Below are 23,198 nucleotides of genomic sequence, written 5' to 3'. Positions count from 1 at the left end.
ATCTGTTGTATCATAGTGTAGGCATATTAACAAATGAGATTATGTAAAGAGTCACCTGATATAATTTAGTTACACTGTAGCTGTAGTACTTTATAGTTTCTTTTCCTTTCCTCAGGTGAATGTGACAGTTAATCGTTCATTCGGCAGCTTGGGCAGCGTGTGGGTCACCTACAAGACTTCAGGTGACACAGCAGTCAGTGGAGTGGACTTTACTCCAGCTTCAGGGCGACTACTCTTCACCTCAGGCCAAACCTCAAAGCAAGTCACGCTGCAAATTGAAGATGACAGTCTTCCAGAGGGGCCTGAGATGTTCTTCCTCTACATCACTGAAGTGCAGTTTGTTAATGACAGGTAGATATTATTGAGATAATTGTAATTGATAATAGAGGGAGGCACTAGAATAATCTGCCTCGATTTAGTGGAAACATCTAGTTGATGTGTGGTCAAGTTTTCTTGTCAGTGAAATTTCCCTCTCCTGTCTCCCTCTGGTGGTCAGTGCTGTGGACTACACAGTGAGAGAGTCGGGTCTGCAGCTGGACCAGCCTCCAGCTATAGGCAACATCTCTTCTCTTGTTGTGGTCATACAAAAGAATGACAATGCTGAGGGTATCCTGGAGTTCAGACAGGACTTCGTCAGCACTACAGGTGAGAGTCAGAAGTAGGCCAGTTTGAAGCAATTTCCTTCTGTCTATGTGCTATGCATTTGATACAGAAATCATGTCAAATGATTATTTACTACATGTAAAATGGTAATGGCTTTCTATCTTTCAGTTGAGGAGGATGTGGGCACCATGTTGATCCCGGTGGTGAGAAGATTGGGCTCATATGGACCAGTCTCTGCTCAATTCATTTCCAGAAGCTTGAGTGCAACAATTGACCTTGACTACATCCTGGATAATGGCTCTGTGGTGTTTGCCCATGGGCAGAATACCAGCTACATTAATGTGACTATTATAGATGACCTTGACAGGTGAGACGAAAAAATTTACTTTGAAGATGTGTGTTACTCATGGCTCACATATATTTCTGTGCCAGCTTCATTAGTGCATCTTAACTTGAAAAGACATCAAGCACAGATTTAAATTGTTCAGAAAATATTGTCAGATTAATCACTCAGCAGGTCACTCAGTTCAATAGCTGAGACCTAAAAAAAAACTTTCAATGCTATAATGAGTGCAGACATTGTTTAGTTTCCATTTAACACCGAACTTGTCTCCCACAGTGAACATGCTGAGATATTTGAGGTCTTGCTGATTGAAGCAACAGGGGGTGCAGTTCTAGGCTCTCAGCGAGTTGCCAGGGTAACCATCGCCAAGAGTGATTCTCCGAGTGGGTTAGTGCGCTTCCTCAATGAGAGCCTAATCTCTGTGGTCAACCCTAACTCCACTCTCAAACTCAGTTTCGTCTTGGAGAGAGCAGGAGGCCTCGTGGGCAATGCATCGGTATGATGAACAACATCTGCTTTGGCTTATCTTTTGATTTTCTTCATTGATTTCTACTAAATCAAAATGGCTTTCTTCTGACAGGTTGCCTGGGTCATCCGTGGTCCTAACAGCAGAGACGTCCTTTCTCCATTCAACACAGACATTAGAGAGCCTGTGAATGGGTCCTTCTTCTTCAGGGATGGGGAAGAGGGTGCACGCACCATAGAGCTGCGGATTCTTCCCCATGGAGAGGTGGAGGTCGAAGAGACATTTATTATAGAGCTCAGCATCATATCTGGAGAGATGGATGTTGATCCTCAGGCTGGTTCTGTATCACTGAAGGTAACTAATGGTATCACGACTGCAATGTTGATTTCTCCATGTTGACTCATTTATACAGTAGTAGTTGAATACAGATTATTGCATTTTTTTCTAAAACCAGCTTGATTCAAGTCTAAAAACCCTATTCACTCTACTTTTTCTCCCCAGATAGAGAAGTTTGGTGACCCCAATGGTATAGTCCAGTTTACTGCAGATGCCCTTCAGGACCGTGTCTACAATGAATCCACAGAAGCAGAGGGCCCACTTAATATTTCGTTGTTCATTACACGCAGAGAGGGTGTCATGGGGAACATCACAGTAAGTATACATCATTATTCGTCATGTATCATTATTTTTTTATGAATCATATCCACTATTTGTGTTCAAACTAGCTGAATTTAGTTATTTGTTGTCGCTGTGAAGTGTTAACACATAATCATGTTTTCACTTTAGGTGCACTGGCAGATACAGAGCGACTCAGACATAGCAGGTGACTTCCTGGCTGTAGCTGGTTCAGTAAATATTCTGGAGGGACACAGGGAGGCGGAAATCGTCCTCAGCCTGATGCCTGACACAGTCCCAGAGCTGGAGGAGATCTACAGTGTCCGACTCACAGCGGTGGAGGGCGGCGCTACTCTGGATGCCAACGCAAACCTAATCACAGCTAACATCAGGTGTGTCCTATTTAAGTCAATAACATACAGTAAAAAAGATCAATGATTGAATCAATTTGACATTAATCCTTCCTATTCTGTCACCTTTAGGGTGCGTGCAAATGATGAGCCCCACGGTGTCTTTTCCTTGAACCCTGAGCAACAGTCCATAGTGGTAGTGGGGTCAGGGTTAGAGGTCACCAGGGCTCTGGTTATGAATGTGACACGACTTGCTGGACTTTTCGGCAATGCCAGTGTGGGCTACAGGATCAGTGGAGGCATAGATGAAGTGATGGACATCAACGAGATACTGGGAGGAAAAGCTCAAGGAAGACTGTTCCTGGGTGAAGGACAGACCTTCAGCACTCTCACTGTGCCCATCAGTAGCCAGGTAAGTGAAAGCTTACTGACTCTAGTACAGAGACAAATCAATTCTTACAGGTACAGGTAAGATTCCATAGGTTATACATGTGAAATGCTCATTCGTTTTCACCTCTTTGTTCTCCTTTTTTTTTTACTTCTATGTAGGTGTTTTTGTTACTGGGCGAAAGCTTTAGAGTGGAGCTCACTGATGTCAGACTCGTCAGTCCCATCCTTGGCTCACTGCCTCGCCTTCTTCATGACGTCAGTGTTGCTACGGTCACTGTGCCTGAGGAAGCTGCCAGTTCAGAGGTGAGTTGTGGTTGCATGTTTATTTTTTTTCTTTTTGGTTATCTTACAATATTTTCAAGCATTTTACTACCAAGCCTTTTGAATTATTCATGCAATACATGTGCTACCAATGAAGTTTACACGACTGACCTTGTATGAGAACTACAAAAGGAACTTTACAACAAATACATGTCTTATTAAAGCAGATATCATCGGCACGGCCGTTTCGGCTAATGCTGTGTTCAAGGCAGGCTTTTGAAACCGTAAGTTACAGCTTCAAGTCACAACTACGACTTGGTAGCGTTCCAGGTAACCCGTAGCTCGTGTTTTTACCGTCCTGTTGTCTGTGAAAGTTCCCTATAACGGCCACTCGTAACTTCCGACCCGTGAACTCGTACCAGATCGAACTGGTATGACTTCACAGGAAGGAAAAACACAAAGTACGAGTTTCCTTGAATGCACCATGAGTTAGCAGCCCCCGCCCTTGTCAGGCATCAATTGGTCCTCGTGCTACGTCACCACATTCACGCGCATCCCTTGGCTGCACACACAGCCCTTCATGCCGTTCTCTCCCCTCATTGGATAACACTTGTATCCCACAAGGAAAATTTTCTCCTCGGGTTACAGCAGAGCAGAGTGACGGAGAGACTCGTGTTTAGGCTGAAATACTTCATGTAAGTGATTGCTGACGGAAAATAGGACTATTTAGGACTTATATTAACAAAAACATTCCACTGATATCTGCTTTAAGTTTCATAATATTCTGCTTTAGTGTATATGTTAGCAACATGCCAACACCCATAATTAGGGGTGTCACGATTTCGATTTTTTATCGAAATCGATCGAAATTACGTCACGATCTCGAGCATCGAAGTCAAAGAGAGGATCGACGATCCCCCCCCCCCGCAAAGCTACAACTGCCTGTTGTCCCCATTGCGCACCAAGCGTCTTGTCAGTCACTGGTTCGAGTTCTCCTTTACTTTTTATTTCGAGACAACACTCATTCTCTCTCCCTCTCTCTCTCTCTTTTTTTTTTTTAACCGGCGGTGTCAGCTGATGTGCACGTCTGCAGCAACCCAAACAAATGCACATGTTGACTGACTCTATTCCAGCCACATGATTGGTTCGGCACGGCGCAACTCTCAATATCATTGGCTATTTGCCAAAACATGGATGAATGAAAACTATCGACCACGTCTCATATTTCTATCGAAGAAAAGTTATTTCACAATTTATAGCGTTTTATCACCCAGCCCTGGTGGGCTACTGTCCCTCCTGCCTGGGAAACAGGAGGGAGACACAGCTCTAACTGCACAACACCGACAAGCACTGAGAGCCGCATGTTGCAGAGACGTTATAAGATTAAAAAAAACAAAAAAACAACCCGCAAATAATACGCCGACGAAAAGGTGCAACTTGCCACTTTTTGTCGATGTATTATTTGCGGGGGCTTTCGGGGGATCTGGTGACGGTGGAGGATCTGGGACTGATGCACTGTGGGCCACTGCCTCTGATCAGGACCTGATCATCAGGTCCATGGCAGCGCTGCAGCTGCAACTCTGCCCCGCTGTCTGTCACATGACTCTCCGTATCAGCGCAATCTCGTTTACATTACATTAAGCCATCAGGAGAATAATGAAACACAACGGTAAATTAATGAAAATAAAACTATGATAATGTACAGATATAAATATATTTGTTTCAAAACCTTGGGGGCAATTTTGGCCCCTGGATCATGATTTTTGGGGGCATGTTACCTTTATATTGTAAAGAAATTATTTAAATGTGACCATTAGTGCCTAATGTGATACATTATGGAAATTGCATCACTTATATGTATCCCATCTTTTGAAATAAGATTTACTGTACAAAATTTGATGAATAAAACCAATGATCGTAGACTAGACTAGTCTGAAAATAGCAAAGGCCTCTGTGCTGTAAGAAAAAGAAAAAAAATCGAGAATCGAATCGAATCGTGACCCTAAAATCGAAAATAAAATCGAATCGAGGATTTGGAGAATCGTGACACCCCTACCCATAATCTGTCTTTTCTCATTATGTCGGTCATGCAGGTTGGCTTTGCCTCCCTAGCCCTGCAGGTTTCAAGTGTTGAAACAGGGACATGTGAAGCACAGGTGACACGAACAGGGCTGTTCGGCGACATCAGAGTGCAGTGGGAAGCTGGGTATCCGTCAGGACAAGCTCTGCCTGGCTTCAGAGCTGGAGCCATCACCCCAAGCTCAGGTAATGCAATCAGACTCACCTGTGCCACTGTATTGAGTTGTTGTTGTTTTTTCTTTCAACTTACAAGATAGATTGATAGATTACTAATTTCCTCCTCCCTTATAATCAGGCTCACTGACCCTGTCCCATGGAGAGAGGACTAAAGCCATATCTCTCACAGCTATTGCTGACACATTAGAGCCAGCTTCCTATGCTATACACCTCACTGCTGCCAGCTCCAGCACTTCTGCAACTGGTGCTGTTAAGCTCAGGTAAATCTATCACTGTCTTTGAACGTAATATCTTTCCTTATTGATGTCAACAGTTTATTTAATTTTCCATTTTGTTAGAATTTAAATTGAACATTGCCATATCAAGTCAATTCTAGTCTAGTCTTATTCTCGTGTCTGTTTCCCTTCACAGGTCTGGCTTTACTATTGCAGAAGTGGAACCACTGGGGATCTACCAGTTGGCCCCCGATTCCCGGCAGATAGTTATCGCAGAGGATATTCAGACTATAACACTTTACGTTCAGAGACTCTATGGTTCTCGAAGCAACACCACCTACGTGTCCTATAAAACAATAGCACAGAGTGCAACAGCAGGAGAGGACTTTCTAGCAGTGCCAGATGGCCGTTTGGTCTTTGAATCGTCCCGCCAAACCAACTCCTCGTTCCATCTTTCAATACTTGATGACTCCCTTTCAGAGCCAGATGAGTACTTTCATGTCAACCTCACAGGTGTCCAAGTGCGTGGTCCAGACTTAGCCTGGGCAGAGGCCTCTCCCCGCCTCAACCCTCAGCACAGCGTGGCAACTGTCACTATCCTGGCAAGTGACGCAACTGGTGGAGTTTTGAGTATTGGACCTGAACTGGTCCAAGTAGCGGAGGACAGAGATGAGGAGAACCAGCAGGAGCGGAGGGTGGTGCTGAGGGTGCGCAGATCAGACAGTGTGGCTGGGGATGTCAGCGTTCGGGTCCAAGCATACGGAGGTGTGTGTTTTTTGTTGCACAGGTTTCTTCATCTATTGCAAAATGCTATATTTTCTAATCTACTTTGATGTTTACTATGTCCCTTTAATTCATGTTATTGTGTGATTTTATCCAGATGGAAGTACCGCACCTCTTCCCTTCACCCTGGAGCCTGTTGGGACCCTTGCAAAGGATCAACAGGACTTCCGCTTGGAATCCACTGTAGTGTCCCTACAGGCGGGGCAGAATGAGACAGAGGTCATCCTCCTAATCCTTGATGACTCAGAGCCAGAGGGACAGGAAGTATTCTTCATCTACCTTAGTGATCCCGAGGGAGGAGCCCAGATCACCGACCGCCCAGACCAGGGCTTTGGAGCTTTTGCCAAGATCACAATCCTTGGTAAAATTATGAAAAACAGGTCTTTGAGGCAGTGCGTTCCAGAAAATAGTATAGTTTTTGTATGCATTCATGTACTTGTACATGTACTTTCTTTTCCTTGATTTATAGCTAAATTATTAATTAAATTAACAAAAACATAAATCCTATTTGTATCTAATCAAATGAACCAGCAGACGTGTGCTAATGCCATTTGGTCTCCCTATATAGGGTTGTTTATTATGTGATTAGTTTAACTTTTTCATCTGTTTCAGTTTTGATATCTTCAATTACTCATCGTTATTCATCCTTCCCTCTGTCCATAACAGGGAGTGACTTCCATAACGGTATTATAGGATTTAGTTTTAATTCTTTGATGGGCCAAACTCTGGATGAGGATTCAGAAAACAGAACCGCTGTCCTCCACCTGCAGAGACAAGAAAACAGGTGATAAAACTGTTTTTCATTCTGGGATTAATAACAAATTGTCTCCTTGAAAAAGCTGGATATTTGTCTGCCATCAAGATGTGTTTATAGCTATTTAGTATTCTCTTTCTCTCTGTCCAGAGCCTTTGAGGATTTGCAGGTCTTCTGGAGAGTAACCTTTAGCAAGGCTGCTCAAACTCTCGTCAACAATGGAGTAAACCTAACCAGACAGCTGGCACAGACCTCAGGAGCAACACTGTGCAGGAGAGGAGCTATAAAATGTGATCTCACTCTGGAGGTCAAGGATGATGAAGTAAGAGATTACAGCATGGCGATGTTGGCATCTTTCTGACCTTGAAATGCATCAATAACATCAAAGAACTAAATAATGGATTTCTTTATATAATCCTAAGAAAAATGGTGCAAAAAATAACACAGCTGCTGTCTGCGTTGCCATAGGAACCAGAGTACCAGACGTGGTTCTTGGTGGAGATTTATCAGGTTGGTGCAGGAGCTACTATTAATGAGACCACTCGTTTTGCCAACATCACCTTGGCAGAGAGTGACAATCCAGAAGGCGTGGTGTACTTTGCTGTGGGCCACAGAGCGCCCGTTGCCACCTCGATGACCACAAGGCTCAGTCTCCAGGTCTACAGACAAGCAAGCACAGCTTCAGCCATGTCTGTACGATATCGCACCGTGGTAAGTGGCAAACACATTTGTAGTAAAGAACATAGAGCAACATGAAGCCATTCATACGAATATAACTGGGCACTGATTCATACAGTGAAGTATGCACAAATGCACTGAAATGCACATGGTTCATTTCTTAAAAAGGTATTTGTAATTGTTTAAATTGATTTTTTATTTGTTTTGATGCAACACAAGTAGAAGCAATATTTGTCTATTAAATTTAGCCTCATAGGTGTAATTCTGAGCTCTAAGAAATCTTATTATCAGTCTAGGCTGAAGATTCAAACCAATTAAATTTTAATCTTTAATAAGATGTTTCCCCAATCACTCAAACAATAACACTGGTGTTTATCGGTGTCTGTCTGATCGGAATACTTTTCAGTTTACTTACTGTCAGTAAGTAGGAAAACCTGCTGACTTCATTGGGTCATGCATAAGACACAACAAGATATAAATGTATTGTACCATGATCATTATTTCATATTCAACCTTGCATGATATAATCCTTCATTTATGCACATATTTTAAAATGGAAGCTAAACAAAAACAAAACAGAATTTAGTAATCATTTTACATTTCACTGCTCCATCCTCCACATACTGTCAGTACTGTATGTATATTACAATAATACTGTACATAAAGTCATGTTTTATGAGGCTGATGGTGTATAAAAAGAGCAACATTTCCTCCTTTCCTCACTTTTTAAAACTGGTTGCTGCACTCCTTTTCTTTTAGGGATCATGATTAAAGATTTCTGGAGTACTCGCAGCTCTGAGGCTTTATATCCACTGGCACTCAGACTTTGATAATGGAGATCAAAGTGAGAGAGTGCCTAGTGCACACAACAAAATCAAAAAGCTTACAGAGACACTTGACCAGGTCATCTGCTTTCATCTCTCAGAGCTAATGCATGTTGAGGGACTGCAAAACAAAAGCGTGTACTGTCATTTTTATTATCACTGTTATTATGATTATTATTATGAAAACACCATCAACATTTGGTTTACTCAATGCTTTCAACCCAAATGTCACAACACAACATGGTCTTCCTCATTTACATAGACACAGTGCATCAAATGGGGATTGTGTTGAGGTCTGAATTGTAACTCTTTTTTTTCCGCTCATGTAACTATATGTGATAACAAGTTGTCACTTTTATTCATTTGGGGGTGCCCTGCAACATAATGTTTGTTCTAATAATTCATTCATCTCCTCACTTGCCAAATTATTCATGTTTAGCACAAAACATGTCTGTGTTTCTCTTCCAGGAGCTCCTTCGGGAAGAGGTGTTGGGTCCATCTGTAATCCGGCCGGCTAAAGCTGGAATGGACTTTCCTAAACAGGAGGGTCGAATTACCTTCGATGTGGGCCAACAGAACACATCACTGGAGATTTACCTAACACCTGAGCTCGCCTCTTTCATGCCCACACCGAAGCGCTTCCAAGTGGAGCTTTATAATGCTACAGGGGGCGCCAGCGTACACCCTCAGTTTGGGCTGGCCAATGTGACTCTGGTGTCAAATGCAGCAAGTGCAGCTGTGTGGGGCTTACTTGAACAATTACATCAGCCCCTTAACCCAACAGTACTGAACCAGGCCCTGCAAGGACTGATCAACGAGGTCAACGCACCTCTCAACCGTGAACAGATTACTGCTGTGCTTGAAGCTCTAGGAAAGGTAAGAGGGTTAGAGACAAAACATATACTATAACAATGGTTAAAATAGGAGCAGATAGAACAGCGTAATGTGATATAGTTGTATTTTAACTCTTTCACAAGAGCATACCATGATATGAGACCTAGATGATGTAGGATTAATGAAAAAGATTTTATTTTGTTGAAGATTTCCCTCTGAAAGGTTAAAACAAATTTTCCCTCTTTTTGATATGCTGACACAAACAAGTTTGATTATATCACCATTTCCTGGACCTCACAAATTACTGATTTGCATTTGTTTTTTTATTCCATAATGAGACAGTGATGAATGAAACACTCCACTGTGCTATTGTATTTTTTCACCACTTGAAGCTTGTGCGTCAGTCTAGTAGTCTGTGTCAGACAGAGCTCTGTTAAAGGCCATACATCACCTTTTCTGCACTACTCTGACAGATCCGAGGAGTAGTTTGTCATTTGAAAAGGTCTCAGATGTCACTCTACATGAGCACTGCCATCACCACACTGCTCTGCTAGAGTAGAGTCTGCATATTGCACTTGCTCAGCCTCTAGACTAGAGATGGAAAGACCACTGCAGTTTTATTTGTGATAGAAAAGAGACTAATACAGATGACATGACCAATGACGGACACATGCACACAATATCAGAGGTCCTTGTTGCCTCCCTCACCTTCTCTCCCTCTTCTCCTGAGCCAGGTGCTTGCAGAGGCAGAGAGGGCTCCTTTTCAGGAGAGCAGTCGGAATTTGACCTACGACCTGCTGTGCGCTTTGGCCAATCCCAGCAGAGTCGACACCCGAGGCCTTAGCCACCTCGCTGAGGTGGCTGAGCGATTTGCTTTCTCTCTCCTCACGCACAGCCAGTGCGAGATGTGAGTGTCGATATCCCTCTGTGATGTTTTAAGCTATTAAACATCTTGTCCTCTTCCTTAGATAAATGCTAACCGACAATGCATGTTCACACAGACACTGTTCTTTTTCCTTTTGAATATTATTCACTAGATTTCCATGCTTCCAATTCAATTTAATGTTTCTCTTTGTGTGATTACTCCAGAAGGGGCACCATCCTGGAGACATGTCCGTACATGACCATCTCAGCCTTCCAGTGGTACCCAACACAAATCAATGGACACAAATTCAGGGGCCGTAATGCAGACTTCTTCCAGCTCCCAGATACCCTGTTAGCAGTACCAGCAGCTGTGACTCCTGACTGCGGCAACCTCAGCCAAATCCAGCTGACCGAGTTTAGGACTGAACACTGGTTTATCAGAAATGATACAACCACTGCTCTCAATGGGAAGGTACAGTATACAGCTTTTATAGTTTTGCTTATTTGGAGCAAAAGAACTTTACCAAATCTATTTTTTTTTTTCAGTGATGAGGAAATATTTCATTAAAAAACCTGCAGGTGGCAGTGTTGCTCCAACAGAAACTCACCATTAATTTTTAAGTCCACTCCAAAGCTGAACTCTCTTCATCTGTTGTCTCTGTGTATGCTTAGGTATTCTCTGCCAGTATCCAGGACAAAGGGTCAAGACCCCTAGAAGATGGGAACGAGGTGGTGTATCGTATCCACAGCCCAGGTCAGCAAGTCAAACCAGGCAGGTCTCTGTGCCTCCTCTGGAATCAGACCACCTCAAGGTAATGCACCACAAACACCCCTATTAAGGTTCATGCTCAGTGCCTCTATATGAGCCACAGACAGCTTGTTGAAACTTCAGATATGTATCAACCGTCAAAACATTTCTGCTCTTGATGATGCAACCTCCACTGGTGATGAAGATTGTTTATCCCAGTGTAAGCCCACTGAAGATTTGTTTCTTCTAGGGACTATTTGTCTCGTTCACTGCCACTGGACAATACAGTGTTTGAATATGTTCTGCTGTAACCCCCTGCTCACCTCTGTCTGTCCTTGTGCTTATTAAATGAGACCAGTTGGCTGAGAAAAGGCAGAAGTCCAAGTTCAGTCTCTCAATAAGCCCTCTCTGTGTCCACGGGGGAAGTCACATCTCTCTGTTTAATATCCACACATTTCAGTCTGCTACAGTTTGAGTCCTCCCACTTGGAGACGGTTTGCAGGACATTCTTGGGGCATGGAATGGGACTTGGCTGGAACACACTGTTACATGTTAAGAATTGGCAGGTTTGGTTTGGCCCGAGCAACATCCCGAACGGCCCGGAAAACAAAAATGATGAGGGAACTGATAGGGAGAGAGAACAAAAAAGTGAAGAGAGAAGCAAAGTCACTGAAAAGTAAAGGTCAATGCTGCAGTATGATTTTATTGATGTGAATGGAAGGTTAAAATTAAAACGTTAAAGGATGGTTTTTGCTTTTCAAAAGCTGCTGGATCAATAGCTATTTCTTAGTGGTGCTACACACGTGCTAGCCCATAATATGATTATAATCGTCTAGTTTGTCACACAGTATCACTGAGGGGTAAATGCAGCCGCAGGTGACAATAGTGTAACTGAAATATTTTGCAGAGCAGGAGACTCATTGCCTCATTATTTGCCTGGTCTTTATTGTATTCCGTTGTAATTATCATGCTGACACTTGTCCGTGTCCTTCTTTCTTTCTTCTCGTCCCTCTAGCTGGTCATCAGATGGTCAGTACTGCAGGGTTGTGAAAGAGAGTGGGAACTATGTGGAATGTGCCTGCTCCCACTTGTCCGTCTACACAGCCTACGCAGAGTTTGCCACTCTTGCGTCCTACAACGAGGCCTTCTATGCCTCAGGATTTATCTGCATCTCAGGTACAAAACACACCACTCTGATGTCTTCTCTTTTGCACTTAACTTCACTTGTTTTCATGTTTTCTTTCTGACTGCCCACTGCTTGCTTTTGCCTTTGGCATGATTCATCTTCAGATGCTATATTTTCCTCCCACATGCTATAAATAGCCACTGCTGATTCATTTAAATCAGTTCTTAAATTGATCATTAATATTGGTCTCCTGTTTTCTACTCTCCCCGCCACAGGCTTTGCGTTGGCCATCATATCCCACGTGCTGTGCTCTCGTTTCCCAATGTTTGCTGCCAAACTGCTCACTCACATGATGGTGAGCTGCCTTGGAACCCAGGTAATGCATTTCTGATAAGATCCTTTTGTGAAGACCTAAGCCACATTGAGCACAAATCAATGCCTATGAAGGGTTAGACCTTCACACTCCCACACCCATCTGGGTTAGTTCCTGTGGCATTTCATTCTCTATATGGATTCAAATTCAGATGGATAGGGAACCTTTAGAAGTTATTATAGAGTCATACATCTCCATACAGCTCCATGGATCAATAGCTCGTACACATTAACATGGGGGTAGTGTGTGTTGCAAAACTCACGCTTTCACTCTCATGGCCTAGAAAAAGAGACATGCACATGTACATCTTTATTTTATATTGTATATTAAAATATGTTCAACGTACACTGAAAGTATGCACGTGCACACACACACTAACACGCATTCATATATATATTCATGTATATGCTCAACTGGGCCCAACCAACCCAACCTCACTGGCCAGTTGACATGTCACAGGTATTTTCTTGGAAATGTGCATGGTCGTGATTGAACACACATCATTGAATGTCACTGGTTGCGTAGTTTGCGGGCCGGTGCGTCCTGACAACGCAACCATGCCCCCCGCACCCTCACCCATTAAAAACGCAAGCTGTCACATAAGCAATGAGCGAGATAGATATGTGGCTGCACGGTAGTCTCTCGGCTTGTCCCCACCACGTGTGTGTGTGTGTATGTGTGCACGTGTGTGCGTGAGTGAGTGCGGGACTGGTAATTTTCCACTGGTCCCCCCTCTCTTTGGTTGACAAACACGAGCCCCTACTAAAGCAGACTGTCGTTGGGGGCAAAACACCTCGGACTCCAACTGTTTATGGCCCAGGCAGAGCCCCTGAACCTTACAGGGTTTTGGATGGAAAATTCCGTCCTGTTCTGTTTCCTCGTTGATACTGTACTGCATGGTTAGGCCTTCTTCCTTAGATGTGCACGTGTCTGAGATTGTGCTATAGTTTATAAAATACGTGCGTGTGTCTTTGGCCTTCCAGTCAAGGCCAGTCAATGAAGGCCTGGTTGTATTCCACAGTGACAAACTGAAGGCCTGTTCAAAGGTGCACTCTGGTATTAATACAGTATGTACCCCCTAAGTGGTCATCTGTAATTGGTTTGTAATTGTGGAGATAATGATGCACTTGAGGTGCAAGATGTGCCAAGTTAAAATAGCCTGTTTGACGTCATTGTCTTCACTTAACCGTGGACCTTATCTTAGATCTGTGATGGCTAACTAGAAACAGAAAAATCTTAACATCCTTTTTTGTATAAACCCCTACAGTAGCAGCAGACTTGTTTTAGTTTGCCTTCAGCCTCTTCCCTCTGAAAGCTTTGTTTATGTCGGACATCTGCCCACTTTTCTGGGCCCTTATTTTTATAATTTGGGTAAATGATGTCAATACAGCAAACAGCTCACGTATTCACTGATTTCCCCTTTAGAACATGTACGCATAAGGTGAGAGGTGCAGTCGACTTGAGGCTGAAACGTGTGATGAATTACCACAGCAAGGTCCATTAAGTCGCTGTTTTGTCAGATATTTCACCATCAAGTGTCATGTTTAGTCCCTCTGGTAATCATCTGCCTTCCAATGAAGTAGTCTGTCTAATTTATTTTGCCAAGTATTTACTTAAACACACTAATAAATGTTGACACACTGAAACATACACTACAGTATATACTGAAAGTTGAGACAATTAGGTCAAATGGATTTCTCTCCAAACACAAAAACAACAGTGGTGCTCTGAAAGACATTAAACTCAGTAATGATCCATCTGAATCCACGTCTCTTTAAAACTGAGGATGTAACTGCAAACCTCAGCATTTTTTTTCTCTTTGTTTTTATAATCAATTATTGCCATTGCGAGAGGATACAATTAAACTTTCTGTATGGAGAAGGTAAAAGGTCCCGCATCTTTAATGAAAGAGTTGTAATTAGTGACAGAAATATCTCCTCAATGTGTACGTCTCAGCCTTGCTCATCCCTCGCCATGGATTTGAACTGTCAGGCCCAGTTTCAACTGAGAGGGCTCTCCATCTGAGGTGGCGGAGCTGTAATTAGTCACTGACTCCGGCCTCAGTGGGGAGAAAATTAAAGCTGCCGGTTTGATTTATTTCTCCCTGCAACGGCTACAGTCAGCGAGAAAAAACTAGAATAATATCCCAAAGCTCTGTGAGAGTCTGAGAGGAGAAGGAGAAGGTGGATGCTCAAGGTTCAAATGATGAAGGTTTTTAATTGTCTTACTGTCTGAATACACCTCACTGTCATGCCTCTCAGCTGTCTGGTTTTCACAAAGGCCATGGGCCTGAACAAAAAATAAATAGATTAAATAAATAAAGCTGAAGTGAGTTGGAAGGTTAGAGAATTTGGTAGACGTACAAGATTAATGCAGCATCCATTTTAGACAGAAATGTCTTTAGTTTGTCTATAGTATGACCTTGTTCTCTATGGAGTTGTATGTCCTCCTCAGATTTCTTTACCTTTCCAAAGAATTAATTACATGCTCCAGTAAGAATGACTCTGTTGTCCCAAAGGTCACACTATTCACCCCCACTGTCCACGAACAACTGATCAAGGCAGGATAACCAGAAACTGAAACTACTGACTGCTATGTCACATGGTAGGGCCCCAAATACAGAACAGGTTAACAGTTCATTCATAACCTTGTCAATGTAATTTGTTGCAGAAACTTTACAACAGCCAATGCAGCATGCAGTGTATACTGCATGTAACTTAATCTTAATCTCAGGTTTATTGAAGAGTCTGACGCTTTAGTATTGATCAGTGTTGATAGTGGGATGGCCACTAACAGTGATAAAGTCATCAGGCCTCCTGCTCAGAGAAAAGAAGTATTTCTTCCATCCATGACCACTTCTCACACTGAATGACCGTTTATTTATGTGCATGTTTGTATGTGTGTGTGTGTGTGTGTGTGTGGGGGGGGGGGGGGGGGGTTAAGTGTATTATGTCAAAGATTGGTCAACACAAAGATAGCTGTACACCCTTGTGTGTGTGTGTGTGTGTTTTTTGTTTTGTTTTGTCACATCAGAGGTTGTGCGGTTACAGTCTCTGGCTCTGGCCAGCAGTTTCTCCTCACCGCAGCAAGACAACTGAAGATTGTCTGTGCAGAGTGGAAAGTTACCCAGTGCATATGTTCTGTGTAAGTGAACCCCACCTGGTTGTACATGTTAACATGCATTGGATTTAGTACATGTCGTTATGTCAGGGCTCATCTCACAAGCTGCAATGAAGCCCTGTTATTTTGAGCAAGTAATAAAATTAAAAGAATAATGGATTAGCTAACAGGAAGACAGGGAGTACGTCTATATGTGCAAATGTGCATGCAAGCTTTGATGAGTTATCCATTATTGTTATACACAGCACAAGTATTTCTGAAACTGAGGATCGTGCACTACCTCCAAAAAGATCTTTGTTTATTGATTGTGTCTTTACACAGAGTGACAAGTATCTTGTGAAACACCAAATTTCAACATATTCACATTTCCCAGATGTAACCATGCTCATACTGCAGAGACATAGAAATATGTTGGAACAGATCAAAAACACACACAAATTTTTAACTGCTTAAGATTTGGAGTAAAGATTATAGATTTGGTCCTAGATGTAATAAGACCACAGTGTGCTGTATCTCTGCAGTACATATCACTGCTGTCATAAATCTACATTCGTTTTACCAAACATAAATCCATAAGTAGAGACTGCAATCTCAAAAAATGAACAGAGCAATGTTCTTGAGTAGAGGCCTTCTTTTAAACACAATTAGTTGGCTGACGGGTTTCATTCTTTCAATTTTATATCTCTCCTTATCTCATCAGCTCCCCAAATACATAAATCTATATCATGCAATTTAGATTCATTACTATTCCACTAATTTCAGAAAAAGTTGCAAGTGTCCCAAATGAGAATGAATAATATTTCTGAGCAGACCAGGGAAATGTGTAGCAGTGTTGAAGGAAGTCGTAGTTCCCCTCTAGCACTGTAGAAGAGTAGCTGTTGTGTCCCTAAACACATTTACTATGTTGACAGTTTGAGATGATCACAGGGACTCCAGTCAATGTAAACCTGTTATTTCTACTGAAAGTCACTATGGATGATAAAAATATTAAACAGCCCAGTGGTGTTTGGTACATATGATTGACAGAACTCATATTTCTTATAAAATACTCCAGCTGATGTTTTTGTGAGTGTTTGACCACGTGTGTCCCTGAGCCGATGGGAATGGAAAATCTAATCTCCATCTCTATTGCAAAAAAAACACAATTTAATTTCTCAGCCACTGTGATTAAACAGTCGTCCACATCCCAGACGGCCGTTCCCACACAAGTGTTTACACCAGTGGTCCCAGTGCTTTATTCCAGTATCTGGGAGGTGTTTAGGTGACTCTTAGCTCTGATTATTAAGGATTTCCTGTCAGCTCCGGGACCGGTCCCAGCATTCAGCGTTCTTTTCCTCAAACCACAAACACACACACACACACACACACATACACACATGCATAAACCCGATCTTCTCTGCTCGCCGTACACATACACCCCCGTCATTTCCCAGAGGGGAGGGGGGAGGCACACATGCAGTTTCTCAGCTCTCCAGGAAAGGGAGTGTATGAATTGCGTAATCCAAACCCATACCATGTCCTTTTCAGTAAAAAGTAAGATCAACACAAGTGTTTATCAAAAAAGTGAGTGACTCTGCTTTTCCTGAGGAAGTTTATCAGTCAGTTCCCACCATGACCAATCAATCACGGAATAAATAAACTGAGAGTTTTACTGTGTCTACGTCTCTGGCTGACGTCTGAGAATATATCTTTTTTGTTTCCTAGGCTTATCCTCACAATTGTCTGGAAACAAAATGAAAATCTGAAAGAAAGGAAAGAGTGAGGGGATATGTTTACTTTTCATTCTCCTGTCAGGCAGTAAATTCTTCCAATTTTTCTCAAGTACTTAAAATAAAAGGTCCCAAATATATTAGAACAAAATGTTATTTATTTAGAAATGTTTCTCTGAAGTTATTTTTCTTACAGAAACAGCAAGATAAAGTATACATCGTGTCCTTGATAAGATATTAATGCAACTCTAAGCGTTTTTACTGTCTGTCAGCCCAAGCTAATGGCAGGCAAACGATGGAAGGGTATAAAGTATCAGCAGTTTGTGTGTGTCTAGGACAGTGGAGAGGTGAAGGTAGCCTCTTGGGAGACTCAGATTACACACTACTGGCTGGTCCCACACCTTGTGCTTAGTGTCATCCAGACTGGTCTCCTCCTCATCTGATCTGTCTCTGTTTGAGTCAGCAGCATCTTAATTCAAAACAAGTCCCTTTTCAGTGTAACCTTGTCTCCTTTGCCTGATACTGAAAAATGGGGCTAAACTACACAATCTAGGAACACATTTTATGTCATAATTTTCCTGTTTAAATTCCTCATCTCATTCTGCCCCTCTGGCTTTTTCCTTCCACTCTTATCCAGCTTGTATCTCACAAAATGATGAGTAATGTCCCTGTTTCTATTATCTGTCCCCTTTATCATTGTGGCTTGCTGCTGGTCCTACTGTAGCTTGGCACAATGAGGAAGAGACTCTCTCACTGTGTCTGTCCCTTTTCCCTTCTCTCTCTATGGAAGTGGCCAGGCACATCCTATTGTATGTGACTCGTCATTTTTGATCAATGGCTGCATTTTTTTATCCTAAATTGCTCAGACTTATTCTCAGAGACTCACTAACCACTGTCTGCCAGGACCATTTTCATCAAAGTGCAATAACAGCACCAACAAAGCAATGACTGCTAACCCTCAAGGACTCTCTGTGGAATTATGTTCACATTCAGTGTTTCTCAATAACACATTTTGTTTGTTGACGAGAACTACCAAATGTATTCAACATGTTTATTTCCAGAAAAAATGTTGAATAATTCCAACCCTCATTGTTTAGATCAATGACAGTCTTTTTTGTAGCAGTCTACCCAACCAACTGCAGATGTGTAGTGCTTGCAGTGCTTGGTGTGTGTACCATTCAGTGTAAATAGACCATTTGATTTAACAGTAAGCAGTCCCTTGTTTTGGCAGACAGTCAGCAAACTACACTTGCTTCTGAATGTGTTTGACATTTTGTGCCGACCTCATAAACGATGAGATTTCAAGTTAATGTTTTCTTCATCTTCATCGTGGTTGGCTTTCACACTGAAGGGTCTTAAACTCAAACATGTCTACAGTATAATAGACAGCCCACTGTTTGATCATGTTGAATTATATTGCACCATCAACTTCACACAACAGCTGTAAGTTACTGAACCATAAAATATTCAACTCAGAGTTAATAGCTCAGTTAATCATAATGCTTTTTAAATGTATTGACCTTGTCTTTGTCGCGTGCGATTTGTCCACAGGTCACCTGACTTCCATGAGGGAATGTTGTAATGTTCAGCTAAACTGTGTCATTAGGTCCACTGTGACTAACTGTTTTCTCTCCCTGCCGTATGTTAATAATTAGTTATTCACAATTTCTAATGAATCAGTCTAGTTATTTATCTACTAGGGTGGTCAGACAGTAGTCTTATCTTATCATTTACTGCCAGTGCAAGTCTACCTTGCCAGTCCAGTGCACATTTCCCTGGGTAACTGTTGACCACAAAACGTACTACTTACTTACCTTTAATCTTCAGTTTAATCAAATTACTTGCTCACAGCTGTTTGGGTGGATTAGCAGTATTCATTCATTTTGCATAGGTTGTGCGCAACAAAGTTTACGTGTCCATGGTTACTTCAGCAACTGATATTCTAAGTTCAATGTAAGTGGAATTAATGAGAGATGTTTTCTAGACATCCAGGGCAGACTCTAACCTTTCTGGACTTTGGACGTTACACATTTTTGCCAAATGTGTGTTGGCCTGATAGTAGGTGACCTGAGGTTTAATTCCATACACTTAAATCTATTTCCTGAAAGAGCAATAAATAGCAACAGGAGGCCACATTCTCTTTCATCTTGGCTCTGCAATGAGCTCCTTCCTTGCCATGTAGTTGTGAGACCGGAAAACCGTGAAGAGAAATCCAAATAAACTGTCAACAGTTACAACAGTTATTATTTTAGGTGATGGGATGTTTCAGTTACAGCACCTTCAGGGTGTCTTAACAAGTTAAAAGCAAAAGCAAAGCTCATAAATATAGACTCACACAAACATGGACATTCAGCTATATGTAGTAAGTTACTTTTCTAAAAGGTAATTTGTCTCACATGCTCTGTCTGAATTAACAAAATCTATATCCCTCACATGTGACATTGCTTCCATTGAGCTACAACACATTAATTTCTCTTTCATTACCTGCCTCAGTAGATAAAATCACTTGTGGGGAATCAGATCAAGAGTTTGTTTCTTTTTGTCAGTTGCTAGCTTCTCTATAATGTAATTTAATTATGACCTTAAAGATTTACATTCAAAGTGTAATCAAAGTACTGATATAAAGAAACCAGTGTAATGGTCATTGTTTGCTTGGTGCTGTCTCCATGCAGAAGCGGGCACCTTTTACCTGATTTTGTGGAGTCATCCAGTTCGTCACGAAGGACTTTATCAAAAGGCTGCTGACACTGTGGATGATAAACAAAGTGGGAGCCCACAGTTGTCAAAGTCCCTGCTCTATTTTTGGAGTTTGACAGCTTGTCTTGGCAGACCTTTGTGTGCAGAGTGGCGTGAACCTTGGAGGTTTAGAGAAGTGAAAACAAAGTTTACCCTGAATCTGTTGAGGTCGGTGATGTTGCCATTCTACCTTGTTGTTTGCACTTCTTTTCTAGGTTGAGTTCAACTGGATGTTCCCCAGTTGTTGTAACATACGTGACACACATATTTGTATTAATGCTGTCTGTGTTGAGTTAAATTTGACAAATGATATTTACATTTATGTGTAGTAATTAATGACAACTTTTCTGTGAAGGCCCTTCTTTTTTATGCTTGGCAAATGAGAGACATTGATTGATAGAGTACGCTGCACGATGCGGAGCCTGAAATAGAAAATAAGAGTCGCCCCACTTCCTCAAAGAATCAGGAAATGTTGAATGGAGGAAGGAAATGGTGAATGGCGTAATCAAATAAAACTGCATCTATAATAAGGTCCTTTGTTCTTGGCTTATCTCAGAATTGTAATCGGTCCATTTTGTCAGTTTGTTGTCAGCTTTGCTCAAATCTTTAATCTCAGTGTTTTCCTGAGTGTTTTTTTCACAAATGAAGTTAAGGATGATGACAAAAGCAGATGTGCTGGTTCGCCCACAAAGAAAATATATTTTAAGCAACAAAAGCAATAAACACATGACAAACATATACATATAAACACATGCACACACACATCCCAACATTTATGTTAAAATGCCTGCTATACATGCACACTCACACTATTAGACAAATTCACGATATTGCCATTTGCATAGACAGCTTCTGTGTGTTACAGCTATGAAACACATACATATGCTTGATTAATTGAATTCACACACACATACATAAGAATACACAGATGGCTGAATGGGCCCACTCATGTAGCCCACTCCAGCCCAAACACGCACACACACACACACACACACACACACAAAGAAGCACGTTTACAGCAAAACACAATAGACCCCAGCCCTCGGCCCCTTGTTCACTTTGAACTGTAGGGGTCACTGTAGCTCCACAGCCAGAGCCAAGTTCAACAGCAGATGTGAATGAAGTGCCTGATCAATGACTCCCATGAGCTCCACTTCTTTTAATGACAGGACTGTTTTGGAGTACACTCAAGGAAGTCCTCTGGAGCAGTTTAATCTAGGCAGCTACAGAATTGCAAAACTGTTTACAGATAAATTACAACTATAGGACGAAGCCAAAGGCCTCTGAGCATTGCTCTAATTTAGTCCTACTTTGGTATGGTACAGTAGCTGTCGAGGGCCAACTGAGACAGTATACAGTGCATGATAGTGCAGCTGTGTCTCTGATTAAATCTGAATTGAACTCTGAGTTTCTAATGTATAGTGTGTGTGTGTGTTGGAACAGTATGAATGGAGCATACAGTATTTAACCTAATCAGAGTCTTCACATATTGATTGGCTTTGTAACCACTCATTGACAGACACTGAGAGCTGCTGCAGGTCAGCCACTTTGCATGAAAGGGATCTCTCCTGGATCGATGACCTGCCGGACAGCAGTGGATGAGCTGCTTTAGTGGGTCAGCGCAGGTTTCTGCAGGTTTTCTGATCAACGTGATTTGACGCGTACTTAAATACCTGATGATTAGTTGAAGCATGAAAAGTACTACTTATCTGGAAGTGATGCAACAGGTCACCATAAAAAGACCTGTGTGTGCAAGTAACCTAACTGTTCATAGTCTTAACTATGATGTAACTCACATGGCACTGTTATAATCATATCAGCATAGCTGTGCAGATGTTAGTCAGACATGCTGCATTACATAGACCACTGTTGACCTTTCTTCTCCCTCCGCATCTGATTCTGAATCAATCACACATGAAAATAGAAAGATGGCCTAGGGAATTAAAGGATGTGTGGCTCAGTCAGAATGTAATGCATTTGAAGCTATGACACGTTGACAGCAACATCTGCGAGTAGAGCTGAACAGTGTTCATGTTTTCATAATTTCGTACTGTGCGGCATTTCATCTGTTGACTGAGAACAGCATGAAACAGCTGTGGCCAAACCGTGGCAGTCGACTGTACAATCATGTTTGTGGATTGGTGCACACCCACATCATGTATGCACTGCACATACTGAGGCACAGACGCAGCGTGTGTGTACGAGCTTCAATATGTGAGTCTTGTGGTAGAGCGAAGTAGACCAACTGAGTGTGTGTGTTTAGGGAGCTGACCCTGCACAGCTGGTTACAGTGTTTTCATAGCTGTGCGTATGGACATGAATCCATGTGTGCGTGTGTCGTGCCTTGCAGCCCAAAGGGGTTTCTGTCTGGTGTCCAGACTGGTTCACACCAGATGTTGGGGAAGGAAATTCAAGAGGCTTCTTGAAAGTAGCCCCATTGTGATCGAAAGCAGCTGCGGGTTTCCAGCGGCAGACTCTCTTTGACTGAAGTGTGAATGGGGGGAAAGAGTGGAGGCCTACAGTACTGGAATGCAGCTAAATGTGCTTCATGTGGGTGGCACTGCTGAGATAGTCTGTATGGAGGAGGCAGCATGGCCATCCGTCTCTATATGAGTGTAGTGTGAGCAGTGAAGGAGATGCATCAACAGCAAAAATAACATACAATCCATCTACAAAATAATAATTAAAAATATTCATAAATTAATAATATCCAAACACATTAATTTGGCTTCTTTTAGAATATTACTGAAAAACATAAACTACTGTAAAGTGCAAAGCTATGTACAAAAATCTTTAAATGTTCTCATTACACAAAAAAAGCATTGGGTGTTGTTTGCTCTCAGTATCACCCAGACCAAAAACAATGACTTTAATGACAATGTGAACTTGTTGAGGTTGTTGGAGCTTGTTTCAGCTGCCTCATACTCTTCAAAAAAAAACTGTGACTCCCTTATGTTTTACAGGATCACACTGTCACTCTGAAGCCTGCAGGCTCTCAGCTTGTCATTTACTCTGGGAATACATCAGTCATATGTGGCGGAGGCTTTTGATATCATCCCTCACTATTTCACATAAGCACATAGACACACTATTACTGTAACGCAGTAATGTGTGCGCTCACGTAAGCAAATGCAGATACACGGTTGAGGT

The 23,198-nt window shown here is 42.0% G+C and overlaps 1 protein-coding gene across 4 annotated transcripts in view; it reads left to right on the top strand.

Annotated features, from left to right (window-relative positions):
• The window catches only part of adgrv1 (adhesion G protein-coupled receptor V1), a 112,657-nt gene that overhangs the window by 50,590 nt on the left and 38,869 nt on the right, over positions 1–23,198 (top strand). For all 4 annotated transcript variants that reach the window (XM_085787115.1, XM_085787117.1, XM_085787116.1 and 1 more), the window contains 22 exons: positions 116–351; positions 497–645; positions 772–970; positions 1,223–1,442; positions 1,527–1,766; positions 1,914–2,063; positions 2,199–2,419; positions 2,510–2,789; positions 2,927–3,070; positions 5,122–5,293; positions 5,403–5,544; positions 5,696–6,264; positions 6,380–6,643; positions 6,949–7,066; positions 7,187–7,358; positions 7,505–7,747; positions 9,007–9,414; positions 10,107–10,279; positions 10,462–10,708; positions 10,909–11,048; positions 12,000–12,160; positions 12,386–12,486. In XM_085787115.1, the coding sequence (XP_085643241.1) occupies positions 116–351; positions 497–645; positions 772–970; positions 1,223–1,442; positions 1,527–1,766; positions 1,914–2,063; positions 2,199–2,419; positions 2,510–2,789; positions 2,927–3,070; positions 5,122–5,293; positions 5,403–5,544; positions 5,696–6,264; positions 6,380–6,643; positions 6,949–7,066; positions 7,187–7,358; positions 7,505–7,747; positions 9,007–9,414; positions 10,107–10,279; positions 10,462–10,708; positions 10,909–11,048; positions 12,000–12,160; positions 12,386–12,486 (4,749 nt within the window). The remainder of the gene's footprint in view (positions 1–115; positions 352–496; positions 646–771; positions 971–1,222; positions 1,443–1,526; positions 1,767–1,913; positions 2,064–2,198; positions 2,420–2,509; positions 2,790–2,926; positions 3,071–5,121; positions 5,294–5,402; positions 5,545–5,695; positions 6,265–6,379; positions 6,644–6,948; positions 7,067–7,186; positions 7,359–7,504; positions 7,748–9,006; positions 9,415–10,106; positions 10,280–10,461; positions 10,709–10,908; positions 11,049–11,999; positions 12,161–12,385; positions 12,487–23,198) is intronic.

Source organism: Trachurus japonicus, chromosome 9 (assembly GCF_045865225.1).
Source record: "Trachurus japonicus isolate A0001 chromosome 9, Traja_1.0".
Classification (NCBI taxonomy): Eukaryota; Metazoa; Chordata; class Actinopteri; order Carangiformes; family Carangidae; genus Trachurus; species Trachurus japonicus.
The sequence above is the reverse complement of the archived record's forward strand: the minus strand, read 5'-3'. Positions and strand labels throughout refer to the sequence as shown.